Source organism: Panthera onca, chromosome D1, assembly GCF_046562875.1.
Source record: "Panthera onca isolate mPanOnc1 chromosome D1, mPanOnc1 haplotype 2, whole genome shotgun sequence".
In the NCBI taxonomy this organism is placed as follows: Eukaryota; Metazoa; Chordata; class Mammalia; order Carnivora; family Felidae; genus Panthera; species Panthera onca.
This window is the reverse complement of record NC_138348.1, coordinates 27,665,988-27,682,406: the sequence shown is the minus strand read 5'-3', so window position 1 is coordinate 27,682,406 and position 16,419 is coordinate 27,665,988. Positions and strand designations below refer to the sequence as shown.

At 41.4% G+C, this 16,419-nt stretch overlaps 1 protein-coding gene across 2 annotated transcripts in view; it reads left to right on the top strand.

The window, feature by feature from the left end:
- Positions 1 to 16,419, top strand: part of KIAA1549L (KIAA1549 like) — a 267,293-nt gene that overhangs the window by 135,306 nt on the left and 115,568 nt on the right. The window contains exon 2 of one of the 2 annotated variants that reach the window (XM_060606310.3): positions 13,439 to 15,961. In XM_060606310.3, coding sequence (XP_060462293.2) covers positions 13,439 to 15,961 — 2,523 coding nt within the window. The remainder of the gene's footprint in view (positions 1 to 13,438; positions 15,962 to 16,419) is intronic. The other variant, XM_060606311.3, reaches the window with a different exon arrangement.

The window sequence follows — 16,419 nt, the reverse complement described above, 5'->3', positions numbered from 1 at the left end:
TTCATACAGACTGCATTTAAATGCTTTCCTCTTGTTGTTATTTATTTCCATATTAAAATATGATAATAAAGGGACGCCTGGGTGACTCAGTCGGTTAAACATTTGACTTTTGGTTTCAGCTCAGGTCATGATCTCATGGTTCATGAGTTCGAGCCCTGCATTGGGCTCTGTACTGACAGTGTGGAGCCTGCTTGGCATTCTCTCTCTCCCTCTCTCTCTCTGCCCCTCCCCCATTTGCACTGTCTCTCTCTAAATAAATAAATAAACTTTAAAAATTAAAAAAAATACAATATAATAAAAGTGAGGACTTATATACTTTCATTTCTGGAGCTAACTGTCCATTTGCAGGAAATGTAGAGGACAGAGGAACATGTTGAATTGCATCATGAGCATGCATTGGCCCAGTCCAGACTATGGAAACTCCATAGCTTATTCATCAGATATGTTTTAAGGAAACAAAAGGAATGGAGGGGACAATTTGGAGATTAAAAGACACTTAAAAGACATGGTGGCTAAAGGATTAATCTATGACAAGGGGGATAAAACTATTTAAAAATGATTTCTTGGCTTAAGCCAAACCGTAATTAATGGGATCTTATAGATGACTTGATTTTGCCCTCATGTGTTACAGAGAAGGAACATGGAGCCCATGCAGGCAAAGCAATTTATTTCATGTCTAAAAGGGAGCAGGTGAGAGAACCATGGTCAGAATCCAGATCTCCTGGCTCATGTGTGAGGCTTCAACTACCTCCCCTGAGTATGATCTTTATCATACATTAATTTTATCTTGAGTTCACTGACATAGATAAAATCACAGTAGAGTTGACTACATATTGGAGATTCTTTGTGTTAATCTGCTCTGTTAATTGCTTTTCAAACAGATTGGCTCTGGCTTTGTCCTGTGTATAATGGCTGTAAGCCCAGGAGCTGTTACATTCTCTGACTTATGGATTCACAGAATAAAGTTAGTCTTTTGCTTTTTAGTTGCTTTGACATTATGAAGTTAGTTTTATTGTTCAGCACTATTAAAATGCTCTAGAGTTGCAATTAAAGCTATAAAATAATCTTTACCTTTGTTATTAAATTTCATTTTTCCCCAATAGTTCTGGCACTGATTTAAGTTACTTATTTTCACATGTGTAGCACTTTTTCTTGGAGAATTCATTCTTAAATAGACTAGATGTTTTGAAAAGGGGAACTGTTTGGTGTAGGTTGGCATGAAAAATAACCAGTTAAATTCTCAAATTTCTGAATAAAGACATGTATATCACTACCATACAAGCAATTTGGCCAACAAATTCACTTTACTAAAATACATTTTGAGTTAAATTATTCAATATTTCAATCCAGTTTGAGAGAAAATAGATTTTAATGAAGGCTATATAATATGCTATATTTTACAGTGACATGTTTGTCATAGATTATTTGTACTTTTGAAAAGAACCAGGATTTGAGGCTCAATTACAGGTAATTAACAATCCAACCAGTGTGCCACAAGAAACACTTAATTTCTCTTGATATTTGTTAAGAAGTTAACAATACATGCCACTAGTTCACTGGTAATGGTTCTAACAATTATTTACTGTGAAAATAATAGCATTAACAATTCAGGGTGGAAGACAATTGAATGTTATTTATCTTGAGGGTAATAATGCATGTTTTTAACTTCAAGAAGCTGTGCATTTATAATTATACTGGAGCAAGAGGTGTGGAAAATTACAAGCTAGATAAACTCTTGACTTCAAGAAAGCTGTTCTTTCTTTAGGGACCATCAGAGAAGGAGAGAGGTTTCCACCGCTTAAAATATCATTACGTTCTCAGTTTTCCCTTGGTCATCCAGACGAGCCCCTCCCAACTCTTAGTGTCACAGTGTTTTGTGGAGACTGCTGCTCCAAGTCAGGCCCTCCTCTCATTTCCTTCCTCCCTCCCCAACTCCATCAGTGATAAGTGGAAAATGCCTCCCTTGTACTCACCTGTGAAAGGAAACTTCGGGTCTCCTTCAAAAAAGGTTGATCATTGATATTCAGATTTGGACAGCTCATGGACTAGTAAAATGAAGAATTTTGGAAGCTCAATTTAGATTCTCAAACTTTTAATCTTGTCAACTGAGGGCATCGCTACACCATGCTGCCATTAGCATTTAGAAAAGCAAGGAAATGTTGACACCAAAAATGGAGGATTGTCCATTAGACCCAGAAAAGCAATTGATGAAAATACACATACATGCACACAATTATAGTTATATTTCTTGCTTTGTCTTGGTTAGGTGAAAACTGCATTAGATTGGAGTGTGGACGAGCATTGGAAACCTTGTGTTGAGTGATTTAAAAAACATGACATCTTTAAAAGGTGGACCTTTTCAAGTTTGTTAAACAATGTTAAACATCTTGGGTAGGGGCCTCACCTTATGTCCTCCCCTATGTTGAGGCAGGATACATTTGTGATTAAGGACATCAACCCTGAATCCAGAATGCCTAAATGTGTATGATATTATATATCGTGTAAGAGATTTGTTATGAGGATTTGGCTCGTGATTATGGGGGCTGAGAAGTTCCACCATCTGCAGGGGCCAAGCTGGAGACCCAGCAAAGCCCATGCTGTAATTCCAGCCAAAACTGAAGATTTAAGAACCAGGGAAATCGGTGGAGTAAATCCCGGTCCAAGGGCAGAAAAATTACCCTTACACAAATTAGCAGGAGGGGACCAAATCCTCCCTTAAAACAGAACTCTGATTTTTGTTCTGTTCGGGCCCACCCACACTGGGAAGGGCCACTGACTTTACTGAGTGCATCAGTGCAAATGCCAATTTCATCTAGAAACAGCCTCACAGACCCACACAGAAATGATGTTTAATCTGGCTACCCCATGGCCCAACAAATTGGCACATACAATTAACTATCACCTGTATCTTCCTGATAGTAGCGTTGTGAGGATGAAATGGGTTTATATTTGTAAGCAGATAGGAAAGTAGTGGACTACGGGGAACATTCAGTAAGCGTTAGTGTCTGGCACACGGTAGGTACTCAAATTAACTGAATGAGTGTGGGAAGGATAAGTTTCATGTCTATGGTAGGATGCTTTTACTGTGGTCTCTTGTCTTTCAAGTACAGACAGTTAGGCAGACACACATGGCATCTCCCTCTGACTCCCACCAAATGGTGTACAGTCTGTCCTAGGCTCCTCTATCCAGATTCCTGTGGAGACTGTGCTGAGTAGGCTCTCCCAGGTGGAGAGAGCACCAGCATTCTGGGCCCCTCTTTTGGGCACTCCTACTTCTGGCCAGACATCTCAAGACTCTGTTGCTAGTTACAGATTGTCCTCGTGACTAGAAGGATAAAGGAAAATCCATTGCCAGTGCTGAAAATTGTGTCTAATGATTTTTATTATTATTAGATAAACCAAGGCATTGGGAGATAGAAATGGAAATTTTGTCAGTGGAATAGATTTAAGCTTAACATAAATAGATCTTACTGCTTTATACCAAATGAGAGAAAACGTGGTCTTATCTAAATTATAGAATTTTTAAAAATAAATGCTATCTTGATATGAGCATCTATGTAAACACTAAAGCAAATAAACTGCTAATGAAAATTATTTGCTATGAACATACTGGCTATCTTTTTGAGTTTCGGTGCTTCTAAAAAGTTTGCAAATCATTTACTCAGAGTAAGTATTTCTCTTTCTTTCCTTCTTTCCTTCTTTCTTTCTTTCTTTCTTTCTTTCTTTCTTTCTTCTTCTCTCTTCTCTCTTTCTCTCTTTCTCTCTTTCTCTTTCTTTCACCTTAAAGGCAATTAGTTTGTTATTCAGTCCTAAAAGAGTTGGCTGATAATTTCTTTTTCTAAGCATCTGAATTAACAAATCCTGAAGTAGTGATATTCATTATTAATGAGGTTAGACTTCTATAGTAAAACTAATGCCTGACCCAGTCATCAATGAACATGAATTAAGGATTAATAATAATATTTTTTATTAATATGGGGAGCATATTCTGCTTCTTGGCCCCCACACAGATTTTGCAGATGTTTGGTGTTTAGTTGTAAGAAGGACATCAGTATCCATGAAGCATCACACAGCCTTCCCATTTTTCTTATGTCTCCATTTAGTGGGGGAAACAACCAAGTTATTGATATTATCATTTTACCTAAATTAACTTAATGCCCCAAGAAGGCACTAGAGCCAGTGAGTATAATGATGGTCCTTTCCGTTTGTTATACAGAACTTTACAGATTTCCTAGCGCTCACCCTTGTGCTATCCCAAGCGATGAATGTCAGTAGAGGAGGTCATGAATAAGTCTGCTAAAATACACCATGAAAGGAGCCTACCAGAGCAGAATCTGCCAGCTATTTAATTTTCAAAGAACATGTTTTCAGATTCCATGATGGATTTAGTCCACTTACCAGTTCTTTGGTTTTTCTGTATCTGAAATTGCTCAAGGGCAATGACTTTAAACTCTGAAATGATCTTCCGTTAAAATCCCCTCAAGGTGTTCAGAGCAGTGTCTCCTTGGGATATTAGCTAGTATCATGCAAAAAAGAAACAGAACAAAGAGTTCCACAGTCAATTAGTTTGGGGATTTTCTAGATTAAACATAACTTTTGTTTACCCTAAGACTTTTGGAGACTTTATGTACTTGTTTGCATGGTGACTCCCTGGTAAGAGGTTTCCTAAGCTATTTTGAATATAAAACCATTTTCCCCCCAGATTGTCTCATGGAACCAATATTGATGGGAACAGTTGTTGGGACATGGTACCTTTGCTTATTCTTGGTTTTAGAGACTGTCAGTTTGTGTAGATGTCTCTAATACAGGATTATTTTCTTTTCAATCTAACAAAATACTCTGTGAGATGCAAAATGAATGGGAAGGTCTCTGCCTGTCATGAACAACATTGTAGATGATACAAGAATGGGACTGCAATTTAAAAACATTTAAGAGTACAGAGTTTGGCCTATGATCATACCATTTGGACTTTAAATGTGGTGCAAAGTCTTAACCTTCTCTTTTTGTGTCCGTGTATGTTTTGTGCAGGCACTTATGTGTTTTGTTGACTATCACAGACTTTATAAATTTTTAATTTATTGGGGCACCTGGGTGGCTCAGTCGCTTAAGCGTCCGACTGCAGCTCAGGTCATGATCTCACAGCTCGTGAGTTCGAGCTCCGTGTCAGGCCCTGTGCTGACAGCTCAGAGCCTGGAGCCTATTTCAGATTGTGTCTCCCTCTCTCTCTCTGACCCTCCCCCGTTCATGCTCTGTCTCTCTCTGTCTCAAAAGTAAAATAAACGTTAAAAAAAAATTAAAAAAATTTTTTTTAAATTTATTAATTGATAGTTTATGCATTAAATGATTTATTATTATATATACACGTACATAATTTTTATAGAATTGCACAAATATGATCCTGGAATATACATGGGTTTCTCCTTTTTATCGCAGCCTTTCCCTCCCCTAGCACACATTTTTAGTGTGCTGACTGCATTCACTTACATATTTTGATGATTAGTTATTTAGTTAATATATCTTTATTTGATTTTGATATTAAAACAGTACTGGTTTCATAAAATATATTGGAAACATTTTCATATATTTAAAAGGCCCAAATTAGTTTGCTGAAGTTAGCATTGCCTTGTTTTTTTTTAAGTTAAGTAGAACTCAGCTGAATATATCTGCCTGGTGCCGTTTTCAATAGTCCTCCTTTTTCCTATGTTAACTTGTTTAGGTTTCTCATTTCTGGATTGATTTTTATTACGAAGGTTATTCATTTATGTATGTGTATTTATTATGAGAAGATATGTGTACATGAGAAGAGAAGCTCTGTCTCTGCCTTCTCTCAGCAGTTCAGCCATAGCTGTAAGATTTGTGTGTCTGATTTGTAAGGAATCCTAATGGGAAAGTGTTCTCTTTGCCACTATGCCAAGTAAGTCATTTCCAAAACCACATGATTGCTTGTGGAAGTAAGCAGACTTCGGGGGAGAAATCTAATGCAGAAACTCGGTAAGTCTTACGAATGCTAAGAAAGCCAGGTGGATTAACCAGGTAGTGGGGAATTATAGTTGGAGACGAAGGACTCACTGTAAGAAATGTGAACTAGTACTGAGAAGTTAGAATAAGTTTACCACAAATTGGGGGTATAATATACTGTTATCATAGTTTAGAAAAAAGACATGACTCTGAAATCTCTTAGTCAGATTTTGTGTTCCTTGCTGACAATCATGATAAGTAACATATATTGTACCAGGATGTGTTCCAAATATTTTCCATGGGTTAATGCCATTAGGGCTCAAGACAACCTGTGAGACAGAGGTTAATACTGTCCACATTGTGAAATGGAGAAACTGGCACAGAGAGGTCTGTAACTTGCCTAAGTTAACACAGCTGGAGCAAGGCAGGGGGACTGTGAACCCAGATCTCACAGCCTTCACTGGAACACTTGACCTCCTTCCCAATAAGGATTACAGCTTGTTAGTCTTTATAAGGGAGTGACTGTCCAAGAAAGGATTTGGAGGCATAAATGGCTAAGTGATTGAGCAAATAAGGGCGATAATTGGCTAGAACTTTAAGCAGAAAGGGAAAAGTACTCCAAAAGAGTTAAAAATGGAGAGTTGTAGGAACAATGACATCTTAACTATGGGACTGTCACTTAGAAGTGGTTTACGTTTACACTTTTCAACATGGCATGAAGCCCAGTAATATGCCTTTTGCCCAAATTTCTAAGCCCCTATTACTGCTTTTCATTTAGTTCATACTTTCCTACATCTTTAGTTTTTCTTGCCTGATGGATTAAAATGGTCTCAACTCTCCTTAGGGCTAGAATGAAATAGTGAAAAAATAGGAAGGTTTGGCAAAGTTGACTGATAGGATTGTCCTGTTTTGGAGGATCAGTTATTGGTGGTTAATTGCGTTTTCTATAGTTGAGCTTAGGCCGACTAGGGGGTGAGGCTTTTAAACTTATAAGTGACCCCATCAGAAGGATTGAAGGAGCAGAAGGAGAGGAGAGAGACTCCAAGTCCCGTTGATTTATTTCTGATTCAGATGGTTTTAGATGTGTGTGGTGATCTTATCCATAAGAGGAGGTCATTGTGTCTGTCCCACCTGCCACACAGGGTTGGTGATGACAGAATTGGAAGGGGATGAGGCTATTATTTATAAAACTGAAAAGGTATGAATAACCTGTATCTTAATAGTTGGAGGGCAGTTAAACAAATTATAATACCATGTCTTAGTGGGAACAATTTTCAGCCTTATCCAGTATGAAAAAATGCTTTAAAACAATGTTAAAAGACCAGAGGTGCAAAAAAAAAAAAAAAAAGTTGGATGTGAAGTGCAACCACAGGTCTGAAAAGCACATAAACCAAAGCTCTTCCAAGAATGAAACCTGAAAGAACTATTCACCACAGTGTGAATTGTGGTTTCCTTCATGTGGCGGGACATGCATGGGGAGGTGGCTGAGGGACACATGGGATTCTTTTCCTTCAACTTTTCCATCTTTTCCAAATTTTCTGTACTGATTACACAAAGTGAGGTTTTAGAAAATGAAAGAGCAAATGTATTGTGATGGGGGGGATCAGTTTTATTTTTAAATCTGTTTCACAAAAGATTTGAAAGCAATAAACTTTTTTTTTTTTAAGAAAATAGCTGTGAAACAGCTTTGAAAGTTAAAAAGCTTCTGTTGAGGCAGTAAACAGAACCTCCTATTTGCTGGCATCACTTCAAGGAGTGGCAGTTTGATTCTGTTTAACTGGCATATTGAAAAAGCCCCAGGAGAAATCACATTAGGAAGAATGTCCTAGGCGCCAAACTTCAGAAGTGTGGATTTGAGGTGGATGCTTCAACATGGAAATGATGCTTGGTTCATCTCTTTTGACCTTCTGGGAATCGAGGTCTCAGTGATTTAGAGCTGTGTTCAATAATGTCTGCTGAAGCAGCACCAAAGAGAGACTCATCGTCAAACTCACAGGGGCAATGACCATGTGGGCTCCCGTCTGCTGGGGTCCCTCTAGGAGGATGTAGCCCACCCTGGACCTGGAGATGGAGGAGCAGAGAGCCTTGGATCTGAAATCAGAGGAGTTGAGTCACACTCAGCCATGGGGTAACCGTGTGACCTTGGCCAAGCCGGCATTTAACCTCTCTGGGCAATGGTTTGCTCACCTGTAAAATGGGGATGATGACCTTTATCCTCTACCTCACAGGTACTGTGAGGAACAAGGTGGGATGAGGGAATTAAAAGATGCTGTAAACTGTAAGGGGTTCCACAGATGTGTGGGATCGTGGCAGTATGTGATCAGCAAGACATTTCTGAGTTTTGACTAGCATTCGGGGCCTCTGAGGAAGCCTGTGAGTGCATCCAAAGTATTGACAATGACAGCAATACCAATATTGACAACGACAGCAATACCAATAATAGTACTGTGTGCCAGGCACTGTTCTAAAGACTTTACATGTATCACCTCATTTTAACACCTAAAACAATTTCATGGTAATGTAGGTACCTTGACATAGGTACCGTAATAGTCCCCATTTTACAAATGAGGGAGAGGCACAATAAGGTTAAGTAGCTTGTCCAGGGTCACACAGCTAGCAAATGGAGCAGTAGGATTTGAATCCAAGCCATCTGACTCTGAGGCCTAATAGAAAGCTGCAGGTATTTCTCTCTGAAATATAAAGAGGAAGGGTTTGGGATACTTACTGATGTTTATTAGCTGGTTGTCTTAGTTTCTTCTATTCAAGAGCTGCTGTTGATCAGGTTTGCTTTTCGTTGAGTGTTACAATTAAGAAAATGGGCTGGCAGGCAGTGAGCAGGACAAAGTGGATGGCTTCATGACCCTGGTTGGAAATGGGTCATGCCTATAGCTAGGCCACCTGTGGGAAGGCTTCCTTCTCAGTGTCTCCAGCAGTCAAAGGAAGGAAGCGCTGAATGGAAAAAGACTGATTATGACTGTGTTACAGGAGTAGTTTGAGGAAACTAGGAAGCGATTCAGGGCCACATTGGGAGGCCCTTTGAATTTGACTGGAGAATATTTCTTTATATAAATATAAATATAGAGAACGTGAAGGAAGGTCAGAGAGAGGGAGAGAGAGAATCCCAAGTAGGCTCTTCATAGTCAGTGCAGAGCCTGAAGTGGGGCTTGATCCCATGAAGTTGAGATCATGACCTGAGCCAAAACTAAGAGTCAGACGCTTAACCAGCTGAGCCACCCAGGTGCCCCTGTGCCAATTATTATTCAATCTGATATTCTTACAGGAATGACTGTTTGCTTTCCTGAAGCTTTGAAAACCATGCTTTTATCTAAGCATGGCACAAACGAACCTAGTTTAAAATGTGTGTGTCAATTGTCTATGGAATGGGGTTCATGTCTCCTTGGGAAGGGAAGAAATGACTCATTTTAACTTTTCATTATTTTGAGGGTCTTTAGCTTGCTTTCACTTATTTCCAACTTAAATCCATCTCTGTTCCCCATCTATCTTCAGCCAGAGCCTCCTTAAATCTCTTGTCATTTAAGCTACTTCCCTTTAAATTTCTTTAGGCTACTAGTCCCTTGGTGGGATACACTATCCAAAGAGAAGGTAATTGTTGGCTTGTCCCTAGAACGAGTGATATTTGGGGGCACCTGGATGGCTCAGTCGGTTGAGTGTCTGACTTTGGCTCAGGTCATGATCTCACGGTTCATGGGTTCAAGCCCTATGTCGGACTCTTTGCTAACAGCTCAGAGCCTGGAGCCTGCTTTGAATTCTGTGTCTCCCTCTCTCTCTGCCCCTCCCCCACTCATGCTTTCTCTCTCTCAAAAATAAAAATAAGCATTAAAAAATGAAAAAAGAAGAATGAGTGATGCTTATGATATTCACAAAGGATAGCTATTCAGGAACTTGTGCAGGGAAACACCACTATCTTTCATCTCCCCCTCTTGTATGTGGGATATATGATTGCTTTTTGTGCATTGTTTTGAAGATCATTACTGTATTTGTCAGCAAAGAATAGTTCATATCATTCTAAGTAGAAAAAGTTAACAGTTTTGGAATACAGAGAGGGGTGGATTGGAGAGTTAGTAGGATTTCATTGAGAAAAAAAAGAATTCAGTAATTTGATTGAAACGTGCCTTCTTTTTTTTTTTTTTCCTTGAAAAATGGGATTTAAACAGAAGAGTCCAACCTGTTTCATAGCAACATTCCACTGTGTCTGCTGCTATTTGCTGATGTGGCTTTGTTTCTACTCTTGCAAAGCCCAGTATTCTCTTCAAATAACTTCCTCTGAGTCCCAGGTACTATGTTTGAATTTTTATTTCACAGCTTCTCTGTGAAATTCCAAACAAACATACCAACTTGGGCTTCTTTTTTACTGTCTTGATGGTACCCTCTCACCATCCTTTCTGCTACTCTTTAGTCATGGTACCTCATGCTGCATCTCTTCTTATATGCCCATTCCACAGCCCCCTACTCTCTACCTCTGTTAGTTTTTTATTTCTGTGTAACAGATTACCACAAACTTCCTGGCCCAAAACAACATGAATTTATTATTTCCCATTTCCCATGGGCACAGCTTCTTTGGATCCTCTACACAAGGTCTTATAAGGCCGCCATTGTGGTATCAGCAGGGCTGTGTTCTCATCTGGAGGCTTGACTGGAGAACGATCTACTTCCAAGTTCACTCAGGTTGCTGGCAGAATTAGTTTCCTTGTGGCTTCCATCTGGAAGGCCCTGGCTTCTTGCTGGTCATCAGTGGGAGGCCATCCTCAGTTCCAAAAGGCTGCTCAGAGTTCCTGGAGACTGCCTGCAGTTCTAGAAGCTACCCACAATCCTTTGCCACATGGGTTTTCCCAGTATGAGCTCTTAATTCATCAGGCCATCAAGGACAGCAAGTCTGCCAGCAAGACCGAGTCTTAGATTATATAAACACAAGTGGGTATCCCATCACCTTTGCCATATTATATTGGTTAGAAGTAACTCACAGGCTCTGCTCTGCTCATACTCAAGATGAGTTACACAAAGGCATGACCACCAAGAGACAGGGATCATGGGAATACTGTAGAGTGTGTCCAACACACTCTTATATCTAACCTATATCAAACTTCTACTTCACTGCCTTTTTTAAAATTTGGTTTTGCCCTACTTCTCCTAATTTACTTTTCCCTTCTTATAAATCTACCTCTCATTTGCCCCTCAAAATTTTCTCTTCCCTTTCCATTCCTTCCTGATACAACATTAATTAATACAGACATATTTTATTTATTAGCATAGACATAATTTTAAAATCTTGTGTATAAAGCAAAAGCAACTTTCATTGAAATAAAGAGTGCTTAACTGTGTTTTGGCTTCTGAATCCTTAGCTAATTAAAGCTGTAGAGATTCACTTCCCAGGAATGAGGGACACAATCCTGTATTGTTTCAGTTATTATTGCTGCACAGCAAACCACCCCTAGCTTCATGTTGTAAAATAACAACCATTTTGTAATGCTCGTGGTTTCAGGAATCCAGACAGAGCAAACTGAGGATGTCTTGTCTCTGTTCATGATTCCTGGGGACTCAGTAGGGAAGACTGAAACAGGGTGACTCAAGTGTTTAGGGACTAGAATTATCTGGAGGCTTCTTCATTCACATGTCTTGTGCCTGGGCAGGGATGACTGGGAAGCTTAGCTCACCTAAGACTATTGACTGGAGTACTTACACATGGCCTTTCCATGTGGTTTTGGGCTGTTCACAGAGTGGTGACTGGTTCTAGGAGGGAGAGTGAGGGAGCATATGGAGAGCAAGCCTTCCAAGAGGCCAAGTGAAAGCTGCCTGGCCTTTTGTAATGGTAGCCTTGGAAGTCATATGGCAATGCTTCTGCCTTGGTTGAACAGTCTCAAGCCCACTCAGCTTCAGGTGGGGACATAGACCTCACCTCTCAATGGGACGCATATAGGAGAATTTGCAGCCATTAAAAAAACACATATACAGGGGCACCTGGGTGGCTCAGTCGGTTAAGCGTCTGACTTTGGCTCAGGTCATGATCTGACACTTCATGGGTTCAAGCCCTGTGTCAGACTCTGTGCTGGCAGCTCAGAACCTGGAACCTGCTTTGGTTTCTGTGTCTCCCTCCCTTTCTGCCCCTCCCCAACTTATCCTCTATCTCCCTGTCAAGAATAAATATTAAAAAATAAAAAGAGTAAATGCTTTAAAAAACACATATGCAAACACAAACATATTTAAAAGACTACATTATCCTGAACTATGAGAATTGAAAGGGATCATAGAGGATGATCTATTTCAGTCTTCCACTATGGCTCAACTCCTTTTTACAACTGTCCAGTCACCCCATGCCTACACTACTTCGGGGAGTTTTCTTCTGGTCTCTGTTGTCATCTGTTCCCACTCCTTTCCAGTCTGTTCTATTCTTTATTCTGTAGCCAGAATGCTTGTTCTGAAACACAGATTTGCTCCTGTACATCATCCACCCTCACCTCCCCACCTCACCCCGCTCTACTACAAACCAGATTTTCTAACTTCAGCTCCCCTGGGCTTGTTTGTTTCTGTCAAATGTTTTGGCTAACGTTTTTTAGTCAATAATGGAGAAAACTCTAGAAGTACCTGTTCTTTCTTTTTTTATTTTTAACTTAAAATACGACTTCAGGGTGCTTAGCCATCTCTGGGGTCATCAGCACCATCAGTACTGCAGAACCATGGAAAAGGGGATCAGAGCATCATCAAGCAGGATGTTGTTTCTCTTCCCTAGCATGATATTTCCAGCTTTCTGATCAGTTGTGTCCTTGCCTCCTTTCCTGTGAAGCTCACTATCTTGTGCCCTCTCTCCTTGCCTTTCTGCCTGCAGGTTAACACAGGAAATGTGGGTGCTAATAGTCTGCTTTCTCTGTAGGTGCTTGTAGTGACACTGGGTCTTGTGAGGTGTCTCTAGTTCTAGGGTGAATGTGAGTAGTTTTACTTTCAGAAAGAAAGATGCCACTGCTGCCATCCTTCCCAAACACAAGCAACCTCGTTATTCTGCTGGAGATGACTTAGGGTCCTGAACACACATTTGCATCAAGATTCACGGTCCTTTCATTTTGCCTTTTGGGTTCTCTGATGAGGTTTATTTTGGTGTCATTGGCCTTGGCAGGTAGTTACATTCATCTTTGATTTTCTAGATTGTGAGTTTCCCAGTCCAGCCCTCATTGGTGGTACAGAAAAAAAGATTTAAGATACACAGGTGTCTTTGGCATCTTTGCTTAGGTATCATTTCATCAGAGACTGTGGCTCTCAGCCCAGCCCTGTAGGTTAGCTGTAGTATTTGCATATGTGTCATTACTTAACCTTATTGTCTAAATATGTTTAATGAGTCTTCTGTGCTGGGGTGGAAGCTCTGTGAGATCCCAGTGGTGCCTGTCTTGCTCACCCCTTCTCTCCAGGACCTACCACAGCAGGCACTTAGATGATCATCTGATGCCTGACTGTGTGGTATTTTGTTTGACAGGAACAGACAATCTGCAGATAACAGTCAGCCCAACCTCGGAGTCATTTCCTCATGGGAAATTGTTACCGATTTCACCAACATGGCCTTTCTCAGAAGTCCCGTCTTCCTCGGCAGTGGCCAGAATCAAGAATGTGCTGGCACCCTCCCCTGACAACACTAGCATGCTGCAGTTTGCCCGAACGCCTCCGCCCAAGACACACCGCAGAGCCAGGGCTCACGGGGACTTCTCTTCTTCCCTTTACCAAGGAAGTGGACATAGCGCCTCCCTTGAGCCTTCCAAGGATTCCACCGAGTCTCTCGTCCCACCAAGACCTCAAGGGGGAAAAGATGCAGCCTCCGTGTCAGGTTTGCCTCACACCAGCATGCTCCCCTCATTGTCCACTATCCCATCTCAGCCAGTTGGGGTAGGGACTCCTTCCATTTCACCACAACATTCCCCAAGACCAGACATTCTTTCATTTCTCCCTTCACATCCATCCTCTTCATTGGCTCCTGACTCACCTCATTCCATCATCTTTTCCAAGCCAGCCGAACGACCCACCAAAGTGCCTTTGTTTCCCCAAACAGCTCCAACTGGCTCCTTTTCAAGTGAGAGCATAGCTAATTCCCCACACCCATTTGCTGGGGAAATGAACCACACTCTGTCCAAAAATGCCCAGGATTTGATAGGCATCCCTCATCTAGGTCTTTTTGGATACTCAACAATGCAGCATCCTGAGCTGCCCCCCACAGAGGGTCCTCACACAGCAGGCTCCCCCACACCTGAGTTTTTGAGCTCTGTGGCAGAACTGTCCCATCTGTCTCCTCCACCCCTAGTGCCTGGAAGTCTTCTTCAGCTTCCAGATGGAACTCCCTCATGGTCAGTGTTGGAAGTGGCTTCAAGTCGTACATCCACACAGCTGGTTGAAGCTGAGGTGGCTGAAGGAGTGCATGGTGGGGTGTCTTTGCCAATTTCTAAGAGTGTGGTGGCCGCAGCAATGACCCAGGAGGCTGTGTCTTCACTCTTACAGACTGCAGAATCAGTGGCAGTGGAAACAACCAGCAGAAAGATAGCCCTTGCTACCACAAATGACACTGCTAACCCACTGCATTTGTCAGGGGCTCCAGAGAATTCTGAAGGGCTCCTCCTTGTAGCAGAACACACATCGTCCTCTTTGGTGCCTTCTCCTCTGCCTCTCACCACAGCCCGCAGAGGGCAAGCCATCCTTTCTGGGACATCCAACAGCACAGCAGCAGACTTTCCTTCTGCACCCACCTTTCTCCAGTTGGCACAGAACCATGCCTCTCCTTCCACCATGCCCAAAATGCCAACTCCTCAAAAAGAGGGCAGCGGTGGATCCCCTCCGACAGTGGCTACAGACTTCCCCTTCTCCAGCAAATTTCCCAATCTTCTTTCCACAACCTGGGCATTTCCCCTGCAGAAAGAAGATAGTGTGACAGCTGTTTTAAAGAAAAACGAAAAGGCAAATTTGACAGTTGATCTCCAGATCCTTCCAAGTAAAGAGATTCCAGGTCATCACACTGTAAATGGGTTCACCTCTGATTCTAGCCTGGATCATATTTCATCTTTTTTGATCACAACTCTAAGAACAAACCTCCTTCCTTCAGAATTACCTCTACCTTCCATCCCCTCTGCACAAAGCACCCAGACTATGTCCCCATCCCCTAGCTTGTCTGACATCAAGCCAGAGACTTATGCAGCTGTGATGGACCATTCTCAGTTGCCAGTTTCAACTTCCCAACAGGTGACAGCATTTCCCTCATCCACTGAGGTCTATGATTTCTCAACAACAAGACATGTGAAAAAGCCAGCAACCACAGATGTTTTCTGGAGTTCTCTTTCAGCAGAAACTGGATCTCTCTCCACAGAGCCGATGATATCTGGCTTGCTGCAGCAAACAAATTATTATTTAAATGGGCACACAATTAACTCCACCAGTTGGGAAACTCATTCAGCTTCAGCTACTCCTCCCAGTGGTTCAACTTCAGCTGCCAGTACAATAAGATCTTCAGATTTCAGAGAAACTGCCAGGCATTTAGTGACTGCAGAAGGCTCTAACATTCAGCGTCCAGTCCTTGGTATAAGCACCAACCAACCTATTCAACAGTCAGAGGTCACCATGGTTGGAAACCATACAGACTTCTTGTCAATAACCAATAACAACTATTCCAGAGATTTTCAAACAGCTGAGATTGAAGATTACCCATCCACAAGCCAACATGCTGTGTCTCATCCCCATCTACAGCTGCCTGCGCATTTAACACATGCTCTTTCACCAGCTTCTCCAAGTCTGACTTCCACAGCTAGCTTGCAGGAAATACTTTCAGATAAAACGGATTCAGTTCTCCCAATTTCCGGTGGCATCTACCCATCTCCTGTGATAAGTGTTTCCACACCATTCCAGAGTATCTTGAGATACCATTCTACTGCTGAATCTCCTCCTCTATCGACCAGGGCCCCATCCACAGTGCTGCTGGCTTCTCAGCACCCTGAGAAATGGACAGGTGCAGCCACTCATGCAGGTAGTTTGTTTCCCTGTACTCCCAAAATTGGTATGACTGTTTCTGTGGACAAGCATCTTCAAGTTCAACACAGATACCCAGTTTTGCTTAGAAGGAGCAGACACACACTATTGGGATGATGAATGAGTTAGCAGTCCCAGATAGTTGTGCCCTTGATCCTCTGCTGACTTGATTCTTTTGAAAGTACAGTCTCCAACTTACAATGGTTTGACTTACCATTTTGCAACTTTATAATGGTGCAAAAGCATTCAATAAAAATCATACTTTGAATTTTGAATTTGGATCTTTTCCCAGGCTAACAATAAGTGGTACAATCCTCTCTGGTGTTGATGGGCAGGGCAGTGAGTCAGACCTCCCAGTGAGCCACGAGATCATGGTCAACAATGATACAATTACAACCATCCTACACCCATACAACTATTCTGTCTTTTAGCACAGTATTCAATAAATTACCCAAG